Genomic DNA, 24,268 nt, shown 5'->3' on the forward strand with positions numbered 1-24,268 from the left:
TGCTTCAAAAGAAGAACTAGGGGGTTCCCCCTGGTGTCCTGGCCAATATTTATCCTTCTGCCAACAATGCTGAAACAGATTATCTCATCATTATCTCATTGGTCTCTGTGGGATCTTGCTGTGCACAAATTAGCTGCTGCATTTCCTAAATTACAACGGTGACTATATTTCAAAAGAACGTTATTGGTTGGAAAGTGCTTTTGGATGTCCGAGTTGTGAAAGGTGCTGTTGTGAATTACAAGTCCTTCTTTCTCAGGTGAAGCAACAGATTGGCAAGACCTCCCTCTGTTCTGAACAGATATCCCCTGTGAAATCACGAACAAGTTCTCTCGGAATCCATTTACAATTTTACTGGAAATAGCCAACCTGGCAAGCTCTTAACCACAGATAATTGAGCAGAGAAATTTTTGGCCCTTGACCAGTTTAATTTTTAAAAGGTAAAAATAGTGCATGAGGTAATAAGAGTGAGCTACATTGGGGAAGTTTGAAGGATTAAAAACCTTTGCATTTACTGTACAGGATGTGCCTCATCCATGTCTTCATTAGCTCTCAATTTAATGGGGGGTGTTCTCTCGTTCATAGGCACTCAGTGCCTGATTGAAGGACCCAACATCAGGAAGGGCGAGGGATATACACCCCTGCCCCTTGACATCAATCCCATGACCCCCCACCCACTCCTGCCATCACTCCGGTGGGGTCTGGGATCCATCCAGTAACGATACCAGGCCTCAGGATGAGCTACAAGGAACACCCACTGCCTACCTGGAGGCTCTGTCATTTCAGTGCAGCTTCCGGCCTCCGATTCGCTCTTGCCGGGCAGGACTACCAGTATCCTTGATCCCTCAGAAGCCTAGCATTATTTAGTGGTGCTTTATAGGAGGGCCTTACCTCAAAAAGGTGATGTGGAGATCTTGCCAGTTCTGCAGGTGGCTGAACACCTGTCACCTCCATATGCCACCTGCCTTTTCCAATGCTCTCCTGACTAGTAAACATCAGCTTTTCCAAAACTTTGTTGCTCCTCTCCTAACTCACACCACGTCCTGTTCACCCATCTGTGCTTGTCTACCTATACTAGCTTTGGGTTAAGCAACAGCGCAATTTTAAATATTCTGATCTCTCCATGGCTTTTCTGAATCTCTGTGATCTACTCCAGTCCCACAACCCTCTGTGGAATCGGTGTTCCTTTCATTCTGGCTTCTTGAGAAATCCTGATTTGAATCATTCGGCCATTGGTGGCCGTGCTTCCAGTTGCCTTGGCTCTCAGCTCTGCAATTCCCTTCTTAAACCTCTCCATCTCCGTCTCCTTCTTTAAGCTGTTGCATAAAACCTGTCTTATGACAGGTTATTGGCCACTTTCTGTAATGTCTCATTAGGTGGCTGGGTATTGAATTTTGTTTGATGGCTCCTGTGAAGCAACTTGGATATTTTGCTGCATTAAAGGTCCTCTATAAATGTACATTTTTGTGGTGCCTCGTGCTAGCATTGATTTGTAAAAAAATAAATTCAGAGTACCTAATTTTTTTTTTTCCAATTAAGTGGTAATTTAGTGTGGCCAATCCACCTACCCTGCACATCTTTGGGTTGTGGAGGTGAGACCCACGCAGACATGGGGAGAGTGTGCAAACTCCACATGGAGAGTGACCCGGGACCGGGATCGGACCCTGGTCCTCAGTGCTGTGAGGAAGCAGTTCTAACCACTGCATCACTGTACCGCCCTTGCTAGCATTGATGGACACAATTCAGAAGAAAATGTCTCTAACAGGAGCATTGTGATAATGACCAGATAATCTGTTTTAGCGATGTTGGGGATACATATTGGCCAGGGCACCAGGGAGAACTCGCCTTGTCTTCTCTGAAACAACACCATGGGATCTTGTACATCTACTTGGGAGAACCGATACTGCCTCAGTTTAATGCCTCACCTAAATACCGGCACCTCCGACAGTATAGCACTCCCTCAATACCGCACCTGGTGTGTGCTCTAGTGTCTGGAGTGGGAGTTGAACCACAATATTCTAAGTAACAGACTTACTAAGAGTTTAGAGTCACAGTGGACACTGCTGTTGAGAGGTTGCAGTTTTTCTTTATACACGGGATAAGCTGTGGTTACTGACCTTGGGGTGTATGTTGAAGTATTTGTTGCTCTCAAAGTTTTTTCTTTCGTTTTCTGCATAATAGAGCAAAAAACTGTCCTTGATGAGAAAGAATCTGGAAAAGAGAAAAAGATTCAGTGTGCCAGATCACTCAGAGACAATATCACACTGTATCAAGCTAAACTAAACAGTGTCCCAATGACACTTAAACAATAACTAATTGTGTTCAAATGCATGATACCCCAACTGAAATTCTGTCTATGTTAGATTGAATACAATTAAACACACATGAGGATCAAATCCACTGGTATCAGTAAGAAAACACAACACAGAATTCCAATGCGCCTCAGGAAAGATACTGGGCGCGATCTACTGCCGCGTTGCACCGACCATGAATCCGAGTGAGTCGGTGAGACCGCGGGCAAGTCCTAAGTTGGGAACTGAGCCAGGCACCGATCGGTTTCTGATCTAACTGGCCCACTTCCATTGGCGCGATCCGGTTCCACCCGTGGCTTGGCGGGAATCCAATAATCACCAGTTAAGGCGAATCTCCATTCCATTAATGGGAAGGGCCCCCTATGTAACGGCCTCCCCTCATCTAACCGGCTCCCCAGAGAGCGGTCATGCAGGTGCCGATTAGCACTGGTCCACACAAATGGGTCCCCCAGGCCATTGGAGGCCCCTCGCTGATCAGGGTTAGGGCAGGGTGCCCCCCTGACCCTCCCACTGGATTAGATGGCACCTTGGCGCAGGCATTCAGGCACTGCCAAAATGCCCAGGTGGTACCACAAAACCAGTAGGAGCACTCCCAGGATGCCAGGCGGCAGTGACAGGGTGCCTGGGTGGCACTGCTAAGGGTCAGGGCCTAGGGGGCCATGCCCATGGAAGGAGGATAATATCAAGGGTGAGGGGTGCAGGATGGTTATGAAGGGGTATCTGAAGGTTTGGGGGGTGAAGGGTGGAGGGGGTGGCCCGAAAGGGGGTGTGGGAAGTCCTGGAAAAGGGAAGCCCAAATAGGGGTCCCAAATAGGGCGACCCCAAATAGGGGTCCCATCACTTGATGGGATTGCGGGGCAATGCCCATGTGCGTAGGCGGGGGACATTCCCCATGGGTAGGGTGTGTGGGGGACCCACAAGTCCACTTAGTGGTCGGAGCACTCTTTCAAAATGATGGCACGATCTTGGAGGAGCCAGTCGAGTCAGCTAGCTCAGCTCCCCAGTGATGAAAATAATTCTGGGTACGATTTAATGGTGTTGTGTTTAAGTGCGAGCGTGATGAGGCCGTTAAATTGCGGGAGTGGCCAAAACTGAGAACCGCGCGGGGTGCCGATCTGTTTGCTACCTAACCCGCCCCCGTTGGCGAAGTCAGGATCTCGCCACCACGAGAAACTAATAATCACCACTTAAGCCAAATCACCAGGCAATTAACGGGAGCGACCCCCTCTCTGACGGCCTCCCCAGTAATTGGTCACGCGGGCGCCGCTTAGTACAGCTTTTTAAAAACATGAAGCTGGCGGAAGGGCTTCTGTGGGGTCCCGAGAAGGTGAGTAGCCGTCTTTGAACCCAGGCAATGATCCCGAGGGCACTAGGATTGTTGCCCCAGTGCTCTGAGGGCGTGTGGGGGAGCCCCCGGGGGGCCAGTGTCAATCAGGGTGGGCCGCCATCGGTGTGTGTGGGAAGGGGGTGCGGCAGAGCAGGCGGGGTGGCGGCCTACGGCCTGGGCGGGTTTGAGGGAGATGGGTGTCTCAGCGCCTGCGTGCCAGCATGCCAACTTCTGGATCATGTGTCCCCATTCTGGCGGCAACCCCAGCCCCTACCCGCCTGCCCCACGACCACCCATAACTCCGACTGACCATGGAGGCCTCTGGCCACGCGGCTGAAGGCCATAGCTAATTGGGAATTGACAATCGGAGTTAAGTGAGCGCTTCACGCATCCCAAGTGGAAGCTCATGAGTAGGCCATGTAGCATAAAACCAAAAGAGAAAATGCTGGAAAATCTCAACAGGTCTGGCAGGGAGAAAGAGCTAATGTTTCAAGTCGAGATGACCCTTTGCCAAAGCGGTCAAATGCCATGTAGCATATGGGGGGGATTTCCGAGCATCCCAATTAGACCGTGATGCCTGGACACTGTCTGAACACTGCAGGAGACATTACCTAGGACACAGTGGCCAACATCTGAACACCCAGCACCGGGGACATCACTGGTGTGTGCACCAGGGAGGGGATCCTGGTTGTCAGTCTCTCACCCACTCCAACTCCTTACAGATATTACAGATGGTATGGACAATATCTTGGACGCCGCGGAAGCTGCCCTCGCTGGAGGAGGCGGGAGCAGCAGCTTCGAGAAAGGCTTGAGGCGGCGGTCCATGTGCAGGGCCCTCACAGTCTGAGGACTCGGCTCCCATCAGGCCAGGGAGGGATCTAGAGGGGGAGACCTGTGATGGCCCAAGGTGTATCAGCGTCGCTGGTCTTTCGAACAGATGACGGACAGAGTGTGCCACAGGAGGCTCCACCTCAACAACCTGTGCCTTGTCCTTTTCGGATTTGGCAACACGTGGTGGAGGAGGATACCCACTCCCGGTGGCTGTCAAAGTCACCGCAGCCTTGGATTTCTATGCCTCAGGATCGTTCCAGGATGCGAACAGGGATTTGTGTGGCATCTCACAAAATACAGCCCACAAGTGCATCCGCGAGGACACGGGTTCCCTGTTTGCCCGGACAGCAAACTATATAAACTTTGATGTGGACTAAGCCCAACAGGCTGCCCAGGCTGCTGATTTCTCAGCCTTCGATGGGATGCCCCATGTCCAGGGGCTAACAGTTGGCACGCATAGCGCCTTGCGCTCACCGGGCTGTCAGAGTGTGCCCTACTTCAACAGAAAATGTACTCCCTAGACATCCAGCTCGTGTGCGACCACCACATGAAGGTCATGCATAATGACGCCAGATTGGAGGCCGGTGACCGATGCGGAGACCCGGTACCATGCAACCACCTGGGCTGTGATTGAGCGGTGCATCGGGCTCCTCAAGATGCGGTTTCGATGCTCGACTGCTCCGGTAGTGGACTCCAGTACACCCCCCCAGAGGGTCGCCCACTTTGTGGTGGTCTACTGTGTTTTCCACAACATGGCCGGGATTATCCCCTACCCGGCGGGGCAGGGGGTCCCGGCAGGATGGAGTGGCGGGAACCATTCCAGCGTCGGGCAGCCCCAAAGGTGCGGATTTCTCCGCATCTTTAGGGGCCAAGCCCTCACCTTGAGGGGCTAGCCCAGCGCTGGAGTGGTTGGCGCGCCGCCGGCTGGCGGGAAAGGCCTTTGGCGCACGGCAGCTGGGGCAGAAGAGACCTCGCCGGTCAGCGGAAGGCCGTGCATGCACGGGAGCATCGGCGGCTGCTGATGTCATCCCCGCGCATGCGCACCGGGGGGGGGGGGGGTCACTTCCGCATCAGCCATCGCGGAGGCAATGGCCAAGGCAGAAGGAAAAGAGTGCTCCCTTGGCACAGGCCACTGTGGGGGCACCCCCCGGGGCCAGATCGCCCCGCGCCCCCCCCAGGACCGCCCGCGCCGCCAGTCCCGCCGGGAAGGGAGGTGGTTTGATTGACGCCGGTGGGACTGGCATGTCAGCAGCGGGACTTCGGCCCAACGCGGGCCGGAGAATCGCCCGGGGGGGGGGGGGGGGGCGCCGACCGGCGCGGCACGATTCCCGCCCCCGCCAAATTTTCGGTGCCGGAGAATTCGGCGGCCGGCGGGGCAGGATTCACGCCGCCCCCCCCCCCCCCCCGGCGATTCTCCAACCCGGCGGGGGGTCGGAGAATCCCGCCCCATGTGTCCATCTCCAAAGAAGGTCTTTGAAAATGTCAAAACAGAGATTAATATACTTGCCTAACAAAAATTAATCCAAAATTAAGCAACCAAGTTGGGTTGATGGAGTGAAGATACAGAGTAATCTTAATCCAACTGAATTACCCAATATGCATCAATCCATTTAAAACTCCATGAGATTCAGCAATAGCAACCAATTTGACCACAAAGCTAAATGTTGATTATTATGGGTGATCCTATACTGTATATGAACACTACTACTAAACTGTGTTGCTAAGTGCTCTCTATCCCCTTTATAATATTTAGATATTGAACCAATCCTGCCAGTATCACAACCTTTATTGTGATGCATTTGTTCAGTCTTAAACCAGCATCCTGCTATATATATATATATATATATATATATATAACATTAAGGAGCTCATACCTCATCAACCTTGCAAACTAGTAATCATGACAACCAAAAATCACGACAAACAGTTCGGATTGCGAGCTCTGATGAAAGGTCATCGACCTGAAACATTAATTCTGTTTCTCTCCCCAAAGCGCCTGCCAAATTTGCGAAGTATTTTCTGTTTAGATTTCAGATTTCCCGTATCTGTACAGTTTTCCATTTCTGTCACTGCAGCTCGGCATCACTACAAGATGATCATTAAAGCCAGTGATTTTTTTTTCTCATTGTGCTTTGTCAGGATGTGAACATTGCAGATAAGACCAGCATCTATTGTCCATCCGTAATTGCTCGAGAAGATTATAGTGAGCTGCCTTCTTGAACCGCTGCAGTCCATGTGCAGGGCAGCACGGTAGCATTGTGGATAGCACAATTGCTTCACAGCTCCAGGGTCCCAGGTTAGATTCCGGCTTGGGTCACTGTCTGTGCGGAGTCTGCATATTCTCCCCGTGTCTGCGTGGGTTTCCTCCGGGTGCTCCAGTTTCCTCCCTCAGTCCAAAGATGTGCAGGTTAGGTGGATTGGCCATGATAAATTGCCCTTAGTGTCCAAAATTGCCCTTAGTGTTGGGTGGGATTACTGAGTTATGGGGATAGGGTGGCGGTGTTGACCTTGGATAGGGTGCTCTTTCCAAGAGCCGGTGCAGACTCGATGGGCCGAATGGCCTCCTTCTGCACTGTAAATTCTATGAAACTATGTGGTGCAGGTGCACCCACAGTGCTGTTAGGGAGGGAGTTCCAGGATTTAACCCCTGTGACAGTGAAGGAACAGATGTCAGAGTATAAGTCAACCTTAGAAGCCTCGAAAAATCCTTCCAAATATGGGGGTCAACTGATATACCAAACATACCTTGGCATGGTTGTGGGTGGTCACCATCTTTTTTGTCACCATACAGGGTCTGCTGTGTGTGGGAATGTCTTGAATTCCCACACATCTTTTCAACACAGCCAATATCCCCTGTTGCACCCAGTTATCAGGTACCGGTAAGTGAAACATCCATTTGTGAAGCTGACTACGAGCTTGTCGTGACTGACTTTTATGCCAAGTATATGCAAAAACAGGTTTTTGGGACGGTCGCCTTACACACGAGGTAATTCACTGTGATCGCCAGTAGGTTCAAGTTAGGATGGTGTGTGGTTTGGAGGGAAACTTGCAGGTGGAGGTGTTCCGATGCAGCCCTTGTCCTTTTAGGTGGTAGAGATTGCAGATTTGGAAGGTGCTGTCAAATGAGCCTTGGTGAGTTGATGCAGTGTACCTTGAAGGTGGTACACACCACTGCCACTATGCACTGATTGTGGTGGAAGTGAACTTTTAAAGTGCAGGATGGGGTGTCGATTAAGCAGGATGCTTTGTCCTGGATGGTGTTGGGTTGTTTGAGAGTTGTTGGTGCTGCACTCCAGACTTGTACCTTTCAGATGGCAGACAGGCTTTGGGGAGTCAGGAGATGAGTTGTTCACCACAAACGTTCCCAGTCTCTTACCTGCCCTTGTGGCCACAGCATTTATATTGTGGGCCTAATTGCATTTCTGATCAATGATAACCCCAGAATACGAACATATGAGTTAGGAGTAGGCCACTCGGCCCTTCAAGCCTGTTCCACCAATCAACAAGATTATGGCTAATCTGACTGTAACCTCCTGCCTAGTCCCGATAACCTTTCACCTCCTTGTTTATCAAGAATGTACCTAACTTGCTTTGAAAACATTCAAAGACTCCGCTTCCACTGCCTTTTGAGGAAGAGAATTCCAGAGACTCACAACCTTCAGAAAAAAATGATTCTTAACTCTGTCTTAAATGGGCAACCCCTTATTTTTAAACAGTGACCCCCCAATTCTAGATTCTCCCACAGGAGGAAACAGCTTTTCCACATCCACCCTGTCAAGACCCCTTAGGATCTTATATGTTTCAATCAAGTCACCTCTTCTTCTATTAAACTCCAGCAGGTACAAGCCTAGCCTGTCTTACCTTTCCTCAGAAGACAACCTATCCATTCCAGGTATTAGTCTGATAAACCTTCTCTGAACTGCTTCCAACGTATTTACATCATTCCTTCGGTAAGGAGACCCATAGTGTACACAAAAGTCCAACTGTGGTCTCACCAATGCCCTGTACAACTAAAGCATAACCTCCCTACTTTTGTATTCCATTCTCCTCGCAATAAACAATAACATTCAATTAGCTTTCTTAATTACTTGCTGTATCTACATACTAATCTTTTATGCTTCATGAACGAGGGGACCCAAATCCTTCATAATCTCAGAGCTCGGCAATCTCTCACCATTTAGATAATATGCTTCCTGCCAAAATGGGTAATTTCACCATTTCCCACATTATACTTCACCTGTCATGCCTTTACCCACGACTTAACCTATCTATATCCCTTCCTAGCCTCCGTATGTCCTCTTCACAGATTACTTTCTTCCTATCTATCTTTGTATCATCAGCAAATTTAGCAAATATACCTTCAGTCCCTTCATGCAAGTCATTTATATCAATGGTAAAAAGTTGAGGCCCCAGCACTGATCCGTGTGGCACACCACTTGTCACATCCTGCCAACCAGAAAAAGACCCATTTTTGCCAACTCTGTTTCCTGTTAGCTAACCAACCCTCTATCCATACCAATATGTTTTCCTCTTTAGCTTTCCTAAACAAGAGCTTTTATTTTCGGCAATAACCTTTGATGTGGCGCCTTATCAAATACTTTCTGGAAATCTAAGTGCAGTACATCCACCTTTATCCACAGCACATGGACTCCGTCAAAGAACTCCAATAAATTGGTTTAACATGGTTTCTGTTTCTCAAAACCATGTTGAGTCGGGCTAATCACCTTGAATTTTTCTAAGTGCCCTGCCATAAGAGTTTTAATAATAGCTTCCAACATTTTGCCTGTGTCAAGTGTTAAGCTAACTTTTCTGGAGTTTCCCTCTTTCAGTTCCTCTCCCTTTTTAAATAAAGGAGTTACATTTGTTATTTTCCAATTTAATGGAACCTTCTCCAAGAAATTTAGAACATTAAAACCAATGCATGAACTATCTCACGAGCCACTTCTTTTGAAACTCTGGGATGATGTCCAACAGGACCCAAGGATTTGTCAGCACGCAGTCCAACAATTTGCTCAATACCACTTCCCTCATGGTTGTAATTTTCCTGAGTTCCTCCCTCCTTTCCAATTCCTGACTTACAGCTATTTCTGGCATGTTACTTGTATCCTCTATAGCGAAGACCGATGCAAAATACCTGCGCAATTCATCTGCCGTTTCCATATTTTCCATTATTAATTCCCCAGACTCCTTCCTATATGACCAACATTCACTTTAATTTTTTTCTGATTTATGCATCTAGAGAAACTTTTGCTGTCTTCATATTTCTAGCTAGCTTTGTCTCGTTCTCTAATTTTTCCCCCATTGACCTTCTTGGCATTCAGTATGTTGATTGTGGGAGATTCAATGATGGCAATACCATTGAATATCAGGAGGAAATGAAATGAAAATCGCTTATCGTCACAAGTAGGCTTCAAATTAAGTTACTGTGAAAAGCCCGTAGTCGCCACATTCCAGCGCCTGTTCGGGGGGGCTGGTACGGGAATTGAACCGTGCTGCTGGCCTGCCTTGGTCTGCTTTAAAAGCCAGCGATTTAGCCCTGTGCTAAACCAGCCTGATTTTTTTTTTTGTTGCTGGTCATTGCCTGGCACTTGTGTGGTGTACATTTGCTTGTTACTTATGAGCCCAAAGCCAGAATGTTATCCAGGTCATGCTCCATGTGGGCATGGACCGCTTCAGAACCTGAGTTGTGAATGGCATTGAACACTGTACCATCATCAGTGAACATCTTCACTTCTGACCTTATGATGGAGGGAAGGACTTTGATGGAGCAGCAGAAGATGGTTGAGCTGAGGAGATCCTGCAGCGATACTATAGGACTGAGATGTGCTGTTGTTAACACTTTCATAATTTTGCTGATGATCAAGAGTAGACTGAAGGGGTGGTAGTTGGCCAGGTTGGATTTGTCCAGCTTTTTGTGGACAGGACATACCACATTACTAGGTAAGTGCCAGCGCTGTAGCTGTACTGGAACAGCTTGGCTCAGAGTGCAGCTTAGTCCTGGAGCATAAGTCTTCATTGCCAACGCTGAGTGTGTTGAGAGTCTTTGCAGTACCCAATGTCCAGTCATTTTTTGATATCATGTGGAGTGAATCAAATTGGTTGAAGGCTGACATCTGGGAACCTCTGGAGGAGGCGAAGATGGTTGCAGGTGCTTCAGTCTTGTCTTTTACACTGACATGCTAGGCTCTGCCATCGTGAGGATGTTACAGCACTGTCACTGCAGCCAGGATCACTATAACCAGTGATTTGTTATTATTATTCATTCATTGGGAATTGCTAGCAAGACCAGTATGTATTGCCTATCCTCAATTGCCCTGGAGAAGCTGGTGGTGAGCTGCCTTCTTGAACCGCTGCAGTCCATGTGGTGTAGGTACACCCACTGTGCTGTCAGGGAGGGAGTTCCAGGATTTTGATCCAACGACAGCGAAGGAATGGTGATATATTTCCAAGTCAGGATGGTGAGTGATTTGGAGGGGAAATTGTGGGTGACATTTTTTTCATGTACCTGCGGCCCTTTTCCCCCTAGGTGGTAGAGGCTGCATGTTTGGAAGGTGCTGTTGAAGGAGGCCGCAGTGCATTCTGTACTGTTGCCACTGTGTACTGGTGGTAGAGGAAGTGAATTAAGCGGGCTGCTTTGTCCTGGATGGTACTGAACCTTTTGAGTGTCGCTTGAGCTGCACTCATGGTAATTATTGTGATAATCTTTATTGTCACAAGTAGGCTAACATTAACACTGTCATGAAGTTACTGTGAAAAGCCCCTAGTCGCCACATTCCGGTACCTGTTCGGGTACACAGAGGGAGAATTCAGAATATCCAATTCACCTAACAGCATGTCTTTCGGGACTTGTGGGAGGAAACCGGAGCACCCGGAGGAAACCCACGCAGAAACAGGGATGAGCAGACTCCACACAGTGACTCAAGCCGGGAATCGAACCTGGGACCCTGGTACTGTGAAGCAACAGTGCTAACCATTGAGCTAAAGTGCTGATTTCTGCTTTGTAAAGCAAATGGTGAGCAGGCTTTGGGGAATCACTGCAGAATTCCCAGCCTCTGATCTGCTGTTGCAAGCACAGTATTTATGTGGCAGATCATTGGTAATCCCTAGGATATTGATGGGGGGTGGGGAGGGTGGTGCTTCAGCGATGATAATACCTTGAATGTCAAGGGACCATGATTAGATTTTCTCTTGTTGGAGGTGATCATTGCCTGGCACTTGTGTGGTGCGAATGTTATTTGCCACTTGTCATCCCACTAGAATATACAAGATCATCAATCTCTTTCCCCCATAAACGATTTAACCTCTTGTTAAACCAACAGGGGAGGAATTCCATAGAAACTCAGTAAACACCCCCTGTCTCTAATATGGAACGGTGGGACTTCAACTCTCCAGAAGTTAAAATAGACAATTCAGTGCGTCATTTATACTTAGTGCCCCCCAGCTGGATATATAGTGTTAGTCACATCAATCCACTGGACACGCCGTTCTTATTTTTTGTTTAGAAGGTGTAATTTTAATTTGCCAATCATTATGTTTAAAAGAATGTTTGCAGGCGTTGGTTAAAACTGAGTCAGATTGTTGCATTTCAGCTTGCGACGGGATTCCTGCAGAATCGGGCCCCACATTCACGGGCGCTTGTTTAAACCCCGCTCGGACGCCCCAGAGTGACTGAGCTGGGTGGATGGGGAGCCGCTGAAAAGTGGAGCTCAATCTCACTAACTCGATCACCCCCCCCAAAAAATAAAATCGACCGAAAGGTAGTTTACTTCAGCGAAACGCTGGAAACACTCACTGCCAGAGAGCTGACGCCCCCCGGATCGCACAGATTTATTGACCTGGTGAATGTTGATTTTAAACTTGACCAGGTCCCAGCCACACTGGATCCACTGGACTGAGAAACAACCCCTGGATAAAAAAGAACAGCAGCCGGACAAATAAACAAAAACCCAACCACGGGACCAGATAAACAATATGCTGGAGAGACGCTTGGAGGGAGCAGCAGAGGTTAGAACAACACCCAGAAAAAGATGAACTGACCTTTTGGACCATTTGGCAGACTGTCTACCAAAGGGTCTCTTCCACAGGACCCCGTGCAGTTGAACCTTGGTGCTAATATCCAGCTTGTCTGCCTCGGTGTACTCGCTGAAGTAGGAAGGCAGGATAGCGGACGGTTTGGAACTGAACATAGCCGGGCTGCGACGCGACATGTGGAGAGTCAGTGCAGCTCCCGGGGAGGAGGCGGGACTGAGACTCTCGGCGTGGACAGGAGGGGCTGGGAGGAGCACACTCCAACCCTCACACACACACACACACACACCGCCTCTTACTGTGGATCCCGAGCGCCGAGTACGGAAATAGGTGAATACCATCGTCAGAGGAACAGCAGGAGGCCATTCAGCCCCTCCGGCCAGCACCATTCAATTCTACCCTTAATACCCCCCTCACCCAGCCTGAAACCTGTCCGTCCCAGTTTGCATTTTAAAAAATTGACCCCCCCTCCTCCCTCAGTTTTTTTGGGGGGTGAATTTCCACATTTCCAACACCCTTTGTATTTCCTGAAATCACCCCTAAACAGACATTCTAATTTTCAGAGTATCTCCTCTTTCTGCCCCCTCCAGCAAATAGTTTCTCTTTATATCTGCTTTCAAATTATTTAATCATCGTAAAGTCCTGAATTAGATCACCCCATAAATCTTGCACACTCCGAGAGGTTTTAACGCATTTTCCTCAAAATATAACCATTTTAGCCCAGGTATCATCAAATTCCATTAATTATTCTGTAATTAAATGACTCGTTCCATGGACTAACACTGTGCTCACTCTCCTCTGTATTGTGGGTCTACACTGCCCCAACACTGGACACACTGAAGTCATTCTCCTCTGAACTGTGGGTCTACACTGTCTAAACACTGGACACACAGTGCACAGGGCTAAATCGCTGGCTTTGAAAGCAGACCAAGACAGGCCAGCAGCACGGTTCAATTCCCGTACCAGCCTCCCCGAACAGGCGGCGGAATGTGGCGACTAGGGGCTTTTCACAGTAACTTCATTTTAAGCCTGCTTGTGGCAATAAGCGATTTTCATTTCATTTTCATTTCACTGTGAGCCGACACGGTCAGAACACTGGGCACACAGCCCACACTGTCTGAAAATTGGACACAGTGTGCTCACTCTCCTCTGTACTGTTGGTATACACTGTCCCAACACTGTACACACTGCTCACTCTCCTCTGTACTGTGGGTCTACACTGTCCCAACACTGGACACACTGTGCTCACTCTCCTCTGTACTGTGGGTCTACACTGTCCCAACACTGGACACACTGTGCTCACTCTCCTCTGTACTGTGGGTCTACACTGTCCCAACACTGGGCACACTGTGCTCACTCTCCTCTGTACTGTGGGTATACACTGTCCCAACACTGGACACACTGTGCTCACTCTCCTCTGTACTGCGGGACCACACTGTCCTAACACTGGACACACTGTGATCACTCTCCTCTGTACTGCGGGTATACACTGCCCCAACACTGGACACACTGTGCTCACTCTCCTCTGTACTGTGGGTATACACTGTCCCAACACTGGACACACTGTGCGCACACTCCTCTGTACTGTGGGTCCACACTGTCCTGACACTGGACAGTGTGCTCACTCTCCTCTGTACTGTGAGTCCACACTGTCCTAACACTGGACACACTGTGCTCACTCTACTCTGTACTGTGGGTCCACACTGTCCTACCACTGGACACACTGTGCTCACTCTCCTCTGTACTGTGCGTCCACACTGTCCTAACATTAGACACACTGTGCACATTTTCCTTTGTATTGTTGGTCTACACTGTCCCAACATTGGACACACTGTGCTCACTCTCCTCTGTACTGTTGGTATACACTGTCCCAACACTGGACACACTGAGCTCACTCTCCTCTGTACTGTGGGTATACACTGTCCCAACACTGGACACACTGTGCGCACACTCCTCTGTACTGTGGGTCCACACTGTCCTGACACTGGACACAGTGTGCTCACTCTCCTCTGTACTGTGAGTCCACACTGTCCTAACACTGGACACACTGTGCTCACTCTCCTCTGTACTGTGCGTCCACACTGTCCTAACATTAGACACACTGTGCACATTTTCCTTTGTATTGTTGGTCTACACTGTCCCAACATTGGACACACTGTGCTCAGTCTCCTCTGTACTGTTGGTATACACTGTCCCAACACTGGACACACTGAGCTCACTCATCTCTGTACTGTGGGTATACACTGTCCCAACACTGGACACACTGAGCTCACTCTCCTACGTACTGTGGGTACACACTGTCCCAACACTGGACACACTGTGCTCACTCTCCTCTGTACTGTGGGTCCACACTGTCCGAACACGAGACACACTGTGCTCCCTCTCCTTTGTACTGCGGGTCTACACTGTCCTAACACTGGGCACACTGTGCTTACTCTCCTCTGTACTGTTGGGAGACACTGTCCGAACACTAGACACACTGTGCTCACTCCCTTCTGTACTGCAGGTCTACACTGTCCCAATACTGGAGACACTGTGCTCACTCTCCTCTGTACTGTTGGTATACACTGTCCCAACACTGGACACACTGTGCTCACTCTCCTTTGTACTGTGGGTCTACACTGTCCTAACACTGGACACACTGTGCCCACTATCCTCTGTACTGTGGGTCCACACTGTCTTAACACTGGACACACTGTGCCCACTCTCCTCTGTACTGTGGGTCTACACTGTCCTAACACCGGACACACTGTGCTCACTCTCCTCTGTTTTGTGGGTCCACACTGTCCTAACACTGGACACACTGTGCTCACTCTCCTCTGTTCTGTGGGTCCACACTGTCCCAACACTGGACACACTGTGCTCACTCTACTCTGTACTGTGGGTCTACACTGTCCCAATGCTGGACACACTGTGCTCACTCTCCTCTGTACTGTGGGTCCACACTGTCCGAACACGAGACACACTGTGCTCCCTCTCCTCTGTACTGCGGGTCTACACTGTCCCAACACTGGACACACTGGGCCCACTCTCCTCTGTACTGTGGGTCCACACTGTCCTAACACTGGACACACTGTGCCCACTCTCCTCTGTACTGTGGGTCTACACTGTCCTAACACCGGACACACTGTGCTCACTCTCCTCTGTATTGTGGGTCCACATTGTCCTAACACTGGACACACTGTGCTCACTCTCCTCTGTTCTGTGGGTCCACACTGTCCCAACACTGGACACACTGTGCTCACTCTCCCTTGGACTGCGGGTCCACGCTGTCCTAACACTGGACACACTGTGCTCACTCTACTCTGTACTGTGGGTCTACACTGTCCGAACACTGGACACACTGTGCTCACTCTCCTCTGTTCTGTGAGTCCACACTGTCCTAACACTGGACACACTGTCCTCACTTTCCTCTGTACTGTGGGTTTTACTGTCCTAACACTAGACACACTGTGCTCACTCTCCTCTGTACTGTGGGTCTACACTGTCCTAACACCGGACACACTGTGCTCACTCTCCTCTGTTTTGTGGGTCCACATTGTCCTAACACTGGACACACTGTGCTCACTCTCCTCTGTACTGTGGGTCCACACTGTCCCAACACTGGATACACTGTGCTCACCCTCCTCTGTACTGTGGGTCCACACTGTCCGAACACGAGACACACTGTGCTCCCTTTCGCTGTACTGCGGGTCTACACTGTCCCAACACTGGACACACTGGGCCCACTCTCCTCTGTACTGTGGGTCCACACTGTCCTAACACTGGACACACTGTGCCCGCTCTCCTCTGTACTGTGGGTCTACACTGTCCTAACACCGGACACACTGTGCTCACTCTCCTCTGTATTGTGGGTCCACATTGTCCTAACACTGGACACACTGTGCTCACTCTCCTCTGTTCTGTGGGTCCACACTGTCCCAACACTGGACACACTGTGCTCACTCTCCCTTGGACTGCGGGTCCACGCTGTCCTAACACTGGACACACTGTGCTCACTCTCCTCTGTACTGTGGGTCTACACTGTCCGAACACTGGACACACTGTGCTCACTCTCCTCTGTTCTGTGAGTCCACACTGTCCTAACACTGGACACACTGTCCTCACTTTCCTCTGTACTGTGGGTTTTACTGTCCTAACACTAGACACACTGTGCTCACTCTCCTTTGTACTGTGGGTCTATACTGTCCTAACACTGGACACACTGTGCTCACTCTCCTCTGTTCTGTGGGTCTACACTGTCCTAACATTAGATAGACTGTGCTCATTTCCCTTTGTATTGTGGGTCTATATTGTCCTAACACTAGACACACTGTGCTCACTCTCCTCAGTACTGTGGGTCTATACTGTCCTAACACTGTACAAAGTCTTACAACACCAGGTTAAAGTCCAACAGGTTTGTTTCGATGTCACTAGCTTTCGGAGCGCTGCTCCTTCCTCAGGTGAATGAAGAGGTATGTTCCAGAAACACATATATAGACAAATTCAAAGATGCCAAACAATGCTTGGAATGCGAGCGAGCATTAGCAGGTGATTAAATCTTTACAGATCCAGAGATGGGGTAACCCCAGGTTAAAGAGGTGTGAATTGTGTCAAGCCAGGACAGTTGGTAGGATTTCGCAGGCCAGATGGTGGGGTATGAATGTAATGCTACATGAATCCCAGGTCCCGGTTGAGGCCGCACTCATGTGTGCGGAACTTGGCGATAAGTTTCTGCTCGACGATTTTGCGTTGTCGCGCGTCCTGAAGGCCGCCTTGGAGAACGCTTACCCGGAGATCAGAGGCTGAATGCCCTTGACTGCTGAAGTGTTCCCCGACTGGAAGGGAACATTCCTGCCTGGTGATTGTTGCGCGATGTCCGTTCATTCGTTGTCACAGCGTCTGCATGGTCTCGCCAATGTACCACGCTTCGGGACATCCTTTCCTACAGCGTATGAGGTAGACAACGTTGGCCGAGTCGCACGAGTATGTACCGCGTACCTGGTGGGTGGTGTTCTCACGTGTAATGGTGGTATCCATGTCGATGATCTGGCACGTCTTGCAGAGATTGCCATGGCAGGGTTGTGTGGTGTCGTGGTCACTGTTCTGAAGACTGGGTAGTTTGCTGCAAACAATGGTTTGTTTGAGATTGCGCGGTTGTTTGAAGGCAAGTAGTGGGGGTGTGGGGATGACCTTGTCAAGATTTTCATCGTCATCAATGACGTGTTGAAGGCTGTGAAGAAGATGTCGTAGTTTCTCCGCTCCGGGGAAGTACTGGACGATGAAGGGTATTCTGTCGGTTGTGTCCCATGTTTGTCTTATGAAGAGGTCGGTGCGGTTTTTTGCTGTGGCGCGTTGGAACTGTCGATCGATGAGTCGAGTGCCATATCCCGTTTGTAGGAGGGCATCTTTCAACGTCTGTAGATGTCTGTTACGCTCCTCCTCGTCTGAGCAGTGTATACGGAGAGCTTGTCCATAGGGGATGGCTTCTTTAATGTGTTTAGGGTGGAAGCTGGAGAAGTGGAGCATCGTGAGGTTATCCGTGGGTTTGCGGTAAAGCGAAGTGCTGAGGTGACCGTCCTTGATGGAGACGAGTGTGTCCAAGAATGCAACTGATTTTGGAGAGTAGTCCATGATGGTTGGATGGAACTTATTGTTGTCATCGTGTAGTCGTTTCAGTGATTCTTCGCCGTGGGTCCAAAGGAAAAAAATGTCATCGATGTATCTGGTGTATAACGTCGGTTGAATGTCCTGTGCGGTGAGTAGGTCCTGTTCTGAGTAGGTCCTAACACTGGACACACTGTGCTCACTCTCAACAACAAAGAACAAAGAACAAAGAAATGTAAAGCACAGGAACAGGCCCTTCGACCCTCCAAGCCCGTGCCAACCATGCTGCCCGACTAAACTACAATCTTCTACACTTCCTGGGTCCGTATCCCTCTATTCCCATCCTATTCATGTATTTGTCAAGATGCCCCTTAAATGTCACTATCGTCCCTGCTTCCACCACCTCCTCCGGTAGCGAGTTCCAGGCACCCACTACCCTCTGCGTAAAAAACTTGCCTCGTACATCAACTCTAAACCTTGCCCCTCTCACCTTAAACCTATGCCCCCTAGTAATTGACCCCTCTACCCTGGAGAAAAGCCTCTGACTATCCACTCTGTCTATGCCCCTCATAATTTTGTATACCTCTATCAGGTCTCCCCTCAACCTCCTTCGTTCCAGTGAGAACAAACCGAGTTTATTCAACCGCTCCTCATAGCTAATGCCCTCCATACCAGGCAACATTCTGGTAAATCTCTTCTGCACCCTCTCTAAAGCCTCCACATCCTTCTGGTAGTGTGGCGACCAGAATTGAACACTATACTCCAAGTGTGGCCTAACTAAGGTTCTATACAGCTGCAACATGACTTGCCAATTCTTATACTCAATGCCCCGGCCAATGAAGGCAAGCATGCCGTATGCCTTCTTGACTACCTTCTCCACCTGTGTTGCCCCTTTCAATGACCTGTGGACCTGTACTCCTAGATCTCTTTGACTTTCAATGCTCTTGAGGGTTCTACCCTTCACTGTATATTCCCTACCTGCATTAGACCTTCCAAAATGCATTACCTCACATTTGTCCAGATTAAACTCCATTTGCCATCTGTCCGCCCAAGTCTCCAAACAATCTAAATCCTGCTGTATCCTCTGACAGTCCTCATCGCTATCCGCAATTCCACCAACCTTTGTGTCGTCTGCAAACTTACTAATCAGACCAGTTACATTTTCCTCCAAATCATTTATATATACTACAAAGAGCAAAGGTCCCAGCACTGATCCCTGTGGAACACCACTGGTCACAGCCCTCCAATTAGAAAAGCATCCTTCCATTGCTACTCTCTGCCTTCTATGGCCTAGCCAGTTCTGTATCCACCTTGCCAGCTCACCCCTGATCCCGGGTGACTTCACCTTTTGTACTAGTCTACCATGAGGGACCTTGTCAAAGGCCTTACTGAAGTCCATATAGACAACATCCACTGCCCTACCTGCATCAATCATCTTAGTGACCTCCTCGAAAAACTCTATCAAGTTAGTGAGACACGACCTTCCCTTCACAAAACCGTGCTGCCTCTCACTAATACATCCATTTGCTTCCAAATGGGAGTAGATCCTGTCTCGAAGAATTCTCTCCAGTAATTTCCCTACCACTGAAGTAAGGCTCACCGGCCTGTAGTTCCTGGGATTATCCTTGCTACCCTTCTTAAACAGAGGAACAACATTGGCTATTCTCCAGTCCTCCGGGACATCCCCTGAAGACAGCGAGGATCCAAAGATTTCTGTCAAGGCCTCAGCAATTTCCTCTCCAGCCTCCTTCAGTATTCTGGGGTAGATCCCATCAGGCTCTGGGGACTTATCTACCTTAATATTTTTTAAGACACCCAACACCTTGTCTTTTTGGATCTCAATGTGACCCAGGCTATCTACACACCCTTCTCCAGACTCAACATCTACCAATTTCTGAATACTGATGCAAAGTATTCATTTAGTACCTCGCCCATTTCCTCTGGCTCCACACATAGATTCCCTTGCCTATCCTTCAGTGGGCCAACCCTTTCCCTGGCTACCCTCTTGCTTTTTATGGACGTGTAAAAAGCCTTGGGATTTTCCTTAACCCTATTTGCCAATGACTTTTCGTGACCCCTTCTAGCCCTCCTGACTCCTTGCTTAAGTTCCTTCCTACTTTCCTTATATTCCACGCAGGCTTCGTCTGTTCCCAGCCTTTGTTTGACCTCTGGCAAGTCCCCCCCCGCCCGCCCCCCCCAACCAATAAATTCTGGTGGAGAGGAAACCCGAGACACTACACGTGTAGTGTCTCCCACCCGCCCTCCTCCTCTAACCTAATAATAAGACCCATTGGTGTAAGGTAAGTGCCATATTATATTATTATATTATTAGCATTGTGCAGGTCAAGGATCGGAGGTGGAGGAGCAGTCTCTGTCAGCGAGAGAACCTGAGAACATCTCAGACACTCAGAAGGTAAGTAAGTGATTTTTACTTTTATACCTTTTTTCAAATTGTGTGTGTCGGGGGGAAACTGAAGTGACATCACAGAAAAGCTGTGGCCAGAGTGGCTGGTTGGGATTCTAACCTAAATTTAAAACAAATTTGAGTATTTGGGAACTAATTAAACATAATAACTTAATTATAATTTAGAGGATATCTAAGCCAGAGATCGGAGAGTATTATAGTTAGCTATCGCATTTCTATTAGAAATCTAGTGCTAGGAAACAGATAGTTGACAGTAACTTTGCAATTTTAAAAAAAAGTATTTAAAAAAAAAGACAAATTTTAATTAATTGACGCATTGTCAGTTAGAGGGGTGCTGTGCTCTGACTGTGAAATGTGGCAGGTCCGGGAGGCTTCCAGCGTCCCGGATGGCTTCATCTGCAGAAAGTGCACCCAACTGCAGCTCCTCACAGACCGCATGGTTCGGTTGGAGCAGCAATTGGATGCACTTAGGAGCATGCAGGTGGCGGAAAGCGTCATAGATCGCAGTTATCTAAATGTGGTCACACCCAAGGTGCAGGCAGAGAAATGGGTGACCATCAGAAAGGGCAGGCAGTCAGTGCAGGAATCCCCTGTGGTTGTCCCCCTCTCGAACAGATATACCCCTTTGGATACTGTCGGGGGGGATAGCCTATCAGGGGAAAACAGCAGCAGCCAGAGCAGTGGCACCACGGCTGGCTCTGATGTTCAGAAGGGAGGGTCAAAGCGCAGAAGAGTAATAGTAATAGGGGACTCTATAGTCAGGGGCACAGATAGGCGCTTCTGTGGACGTGAAAGGGACTCCAGGATGGTATGTTGCCTCCCTGGTGCCAGGGTCCAGGATGTCTCCGAACGGGTAGAGGGAATCCTGAAGGGGGAGGGCAAACAGGCAGAGGTCGTTGTACATATTGGTACCAACGACATAGGCAGGAAGGGGCATGAGGTCCTGCAGCAGGAGTTCAGGGAGCTAGGCAGAAAGTTAAAAGACAGGACCTCGAGGGTTGTAATCTCGGGATTACTCCCTGTGCCACGTGCCAGTGAGGCTAGAAATAGGAAGATAGAGCAGACAAACACGTGGCTAAACAGCTGGTGTAGGAGGGAGGGTTTCCGTTATCTGGACCACTGGGAGCTCTTCCGGGGCAGGTGTGACCTGTATAAGATGGACGGGTTGCATCTAAACCGGAGAGGCATAAATATCCTGGCCGCGAGGTTTGCTAGTGTCACACGGGAGGGTTTAAACTAGTATGGCAGGGGGGTGGGCACGGGAGCAATAGGTCAGCAGGTGAGAGCATTGAGAGAGAACTAGGGAATAGGGACAGTGTGGCTCTGAGGCAGAGCAGACAGGGAGAAGTTGCTGAACACAGCGGGTCTGGTGGCCTGAAGTGCATATGTTTTAATGCAAGGAGCATTACGGGTAAGGCAGATGAACTTAGAGCTTGGATTACTACTTGGAACTATGATGTTGTTGCCATTACAGAGACCTGGTTGAGGGAAGGGCAGGATTGGCAGCTAAACGTTCCAGGATTTAGATGTTTCAGGCGGGATAGAGGGGGATGTAAAAGGGGAGGCGGAGTTGCGCTACTTGTTCGGGAGAATATCACAGCTATACTGCGAGAGGACACCTCAGAGGGCAGTGAGGCTATATGGGTAGAGATCAGGAATAAGAAGGGTGCAGTCACAATGTTGGGGCTTTACTACAGGCCTCCCAACAGCCAGCGGGAGATAGAGGAGCAGATAGGTAGACAGATTTTGGAAAAGAGTAAAAACAACAGGGTTGTGGTGATGGGAGACTTCAACTTCCCCAATATTGACTGGGACTCAAATAGTGCCAGGGGCTTAGACGGGGCGGAGTTTGTAAGGAGCATCCAGGAGGGCTTCTTAAAACAATATGTAAACAGTCCAACTAGGGAAGGAGCGGTACTGGACCTGGTATTGGAAAATGAGCCCGGCCAGGTGGCAGATGTTTCAGTAGGGGAGCATTTCGGTAACAGTGACCACAATTCAGTAAGTTTTAAAGTACTGGTGGACAAGGATAAGAGTGGTTCGAGGATGAATGTGCTAAATTGGGGGAAGGCTAATTATAACAATATTCGGCGGGAACTGAAGAACATAGATTGGGGGCGGATGTTTGAGGGCAAATCAACATCTGACATGTGGGAGGCTTTCAAGTGTCAGTTGGAAGGAATACAGGACAGGCATGTTCCTGTGAGGAAGAAAGATAAATACGGCAATTTTCGGGAACCTTGGATGACGAGTGATATTGTAGGCCTCGTCAAAAAGAAAAAGGAGGCATTTGTCAGGGCTAAAAGGTTGGGAACAGACGAAGCCTGTGTGGCATATAAGGAAAGTAGGAAGGAACTTAAGCAAGGAGTCAGGAGGGCTAGAAGGGGTCATGAAAAGTCATTGGCAAATAGGGTTAAGGAAAATCCCAAGGCTTTTTACACGTACATAAAAAGCAAGAGGGTAGCCAGGGAAAGGGTTGGCCCACTGAAGGATAGGCAAGGGAATCTATGTGTGGAGCCAGAGGAAATGGGCGAGGTACTAAATGAATACTTTGCATCAGTATTCACCAAAGAGAAGGAATTGGTAGATGTTGAGTCTGGAGAAGGGGGTGTAGATAGCCTGGGTCACATTGTGATCCAAAAAGACGAGGTGTTGGGTGTCTTAAAAAATATTAAGGTAGATAAGTCCCCAGGGCCTGATGGGATCTACCCCAGAATACTGAAGGAGGCTGGAGAGGAAATTGCTGAGGCCTTGACAGAAATCTTTGGATCCTCGCTGTCTTCAGGGGATGTCCCGGAGGACTGGAGAATAGCCAATGTTGTTCCTCTGTTTAAGAAGGGTAGCAAGGATAATCCCGGGAACTACAGGCCGGTGAGCCTTACTTCAGTGGTAGGGAAATTACTGGAGAGAATTCTTCGAGACGGGATCTACTCCCATTTGGAAGCAAATGGACGTATTAGTGAGAGGCAGCACGGTTTTGTGAAGGGGAGGTCGTGTCTCACTAACTTGATAGAGTTTTTCGAGGAGGTCACTAAGATGATTGATGCAGGTAGGGTAGTAGATGTTGTCTATATGGACTTCAGTAAGGCCTTTGACAAGGTCCCTCATGGTAGACTAGTACAAAAGGTGAAGTCACACGGGATCAGGGGTGAACTGGCAAGGTGGATACAGAACTGGCTAGGCCATAGAAGGCAGAGGGTAGCAATGGAGGGATGCTTTTCTAATTGGAGGGCTGTGACCAGTGGTGTTCCACAGGGATCAGTGCTGGGACCTTTGCTCTTTGTAGTATATATAAATGATTTGGAGGAAAATGTAACTGGTCTGATTAGTAAGTTTGCAGACGACACAAAGGTTGGTGGAATTGCGGATAGCGATGAGGACTCTCTGAGGATACAGCAGGATTTAGATTGTCTGGAGACTTGGGCGGAGAGATGGCAGATGGAGTTTAATCCGGACAAATGTGAGGTAATGCATTTTGGAAGGGCTAATGCAGGTAGGGAATATACAGTGAATGGTAGAACCTCAAGAGTATTGAAAGTCAAAGAGATCTAGGAGTACAGGTCCACAGGTCATTGAAAGGGGCAACACAGGTGGAGAAGGTAGTCAAGAAGGCATACGGCATGCTTGCCTTCATTGGCCGGGGCATTGAGTATAAGAATTGGCAAGTCATGTTGCAGCTGTATAGAACCTTAGTTAGGCCACACTTGGAGTATAGTGTTCAATTCTGGTCGCCACACTACCAGAAGGATGTGGAGGCTTTAG

The 24,268-nt window shown here is 49.0% G+C and overlaps 1 protein-coding gene across 1 annotated transcript in view; it reads right to left on the reverse strand.

Moving 5' to 3' along the window:
* The window catches only part of plekhd1 (pleckstrin homology domain containing, family D (with coiled-coil domains) member 1), a 154,699-nt gene extending 142,009 nt beyond the window's left edge, over positions 1-12,690 (reverse strand). Inside the window, exons 1-2 of the mRNA XM_072487334.1 lie at positions 12,505-12,690; positions 2,115-2,208 (exon numbers count right to left, since the gene is read on the reverse strand). Of these exons, the coding sequence (XP_072343435.1) occupies positions 2,115-2,208; positions 12,505-12,674 (264 nt within the window). The 5' untranslated portion in view covers positions 12,675-12,690. The remainder of the gene's footprint in view (positions 1-2,114; positions 2,209-12,504) is intronic.
* Positions 12,691-24,268: the final 11,578 nt, after the last annotated feature.

Source organism: Scyliorhinus torazame, chromosome 2 (genome assembly GCF_047496885.1).
Source record: "Scyliorhinus torazame isolate Kashiwa2021f chromosome 2, sScyTor2.1, whole genome shotgun sequence".
Classification (NCBI taxonomy): domain Eukaryota; kingdom Metazoa; phylum Chordata; class Chondrichthyes; order Carcharhiniformes; family Scyliorhinidae; genus Scyliorhinus; species Scyliorhinus torazame.